Here is a 1,558-nt window from a genome sequence, read left to right as displayed (position 1 = left end):
TACATCCACTGCCGTTCCTAAAGTCAATAAATAGGGTCGTAATACATCCACTGCCGTTCCTAAAGTCAATAAATAGGGCCGTAACACATCCACTGCCGTTCCTAGTCTATAAATAGGGCCGTAACACATCCACTGCCGTACCTACATACGAACACGAAACATCACAAGACGGGCACCCCACACAATATCCAACCGACAAACACTGCACCCGCAACAGTCCCATAGCCTTACGCATAGACAGTTTCTTGACGCTATCAGAGGCTTCGTCTGTGTCGCCCAATGTGTCTGTGTGTGTGCGCTCAGAGCCTTTGCTGTTGTACCGTGGTGAGCTTCTCCATCTGCCCCAGGCCAATTCCAACGAGCGTTGGATGCTGAACTCGGTTGACACATCCTGCGAATGGGAGGGCTATGGATGAGCTGTTTTGTTTTGTCGGTAGTGAAATATGATTGGTAGATGGATAGAATGTGATGGGTAGATAGACAGAATTTGATTGGTAGATAGGTAGCAATGTAGTTCGTAGGTATGCCGCGTTTAAAATATAACTCGCTTGCAGACAGGGGGATAGACGCTCGATCGAGAAATACAATACACTAGTGCAGCCAAATGGTTCTATAACATCCCATGCATGTGCGCAGCTACAGATGGAGATGAACCCACAGCAATTGACGTACGTACACGAATAGGCCTATTTAACTGCCATTGACGTACGTACACGAATAGGCCCATTTAATTGCCTTTGACGTACGTACACAAATAGGCCCATGTAATTGCCATTGACGTACGTACACGAATAGGCCCATTTAACTGCCATTGACGTACGTACACGAATAGGCCCATTTAACTGCCATTGACGTACGTACACGAATAGGCCCATTTAATTGCCATTGACGTACGAACAACAATAGACCCATTTAACTACCAGACGTACGTACAACAATAGACCCCTTTAATTGCCATTGACATACGTACATAGTTACCATAATACTTTCGAACAAATTCATACAGATAGACTATATTTATCAAGAAGAAGAAAAACACGAAATAAGAGGCCTTTAATAAGGGTTTCTACGGAAACACCTGTACAAGTACTCACATTAAGAACATTCCACACGAATAGGAGATATAGGAAACCCATATAGGCGCGTAGTTTTAAAGTACAAACGATTTTGATACCGAACTGTTGGCGATGAGATGTTCTACATTTAAACCATTTGTGCCGCAAACTTACCGCTAACTCAGAATTGTCATCGAGAAAAGTGGTCCAGGCTGAATCTGAATCTGCATTGCACCCAAAAAAAAATACTTTTTGTTATAGTGAGCCAATCAGATGAGCGGAAAACGATGCTAAAAATAGGTGCTTCGTTTCTCGCTTGAGCCTGCATTCCGCCGATACCATTTCAATTCCAAATATTATTACCAGTGAAAATACCGACATCACCCATGAACCTCAGCTCCTACCTTGCCACAACAGTACAGACTATTTATTAACGTGCCTTATATACTCCTCAGAGTTCACATTCTAATAGAATTAAGGTACCATGAAATATAAATTATATA

The 1,558-nt window shown here is 42.6% G+C and overlaps 1 protein-coding gene across 1 annotated transcript in view; it reads right to left on the bottom strand.

Annotated features, from left to right (window-relative positions):
- Window positions 1-1,279, bottom strand: part of SARC_11212 (hypothetical protein) — a gene marked incomplete at both ends in the record, with an annotated part of 3,558 nt that extends 2,279 nt beyond the window's left edge. The window contains 2 exons of the mRNA XM_014294705.1: window positions 232-391; window positions 1,230-1,279. Coding sequence (XP_014150180.1) covers window positions 232-391; window positions 1,230-1,279 — 210 coding nt within the window. The remainder of the gene's footprint in view (window positions 1-231; window positions 392-1,229) is intronic.
- Window positions 1,280-1,558: the final 279 nt, after the last annotated feature.

The sequence above is a fragment of the Sphaeroforma arctica genome (genome assembly GCF_001186125.1).
Source record: "Sphaeroforma arctica JP610 unplaced genomic scaffold supercont1.1574, whole genome shotgun sequence".
Lineage (NCBI taxonomy): Eukaryota > Ichthyosporea > Ichthyophonida > Sphaeroforma > Sphaeroforma arctica.
The sequence above is the reverse complement of the archived record's forward strand: the minus strand, read 5'-3'. Positions and strand labels throughout refer to the sequence as shown.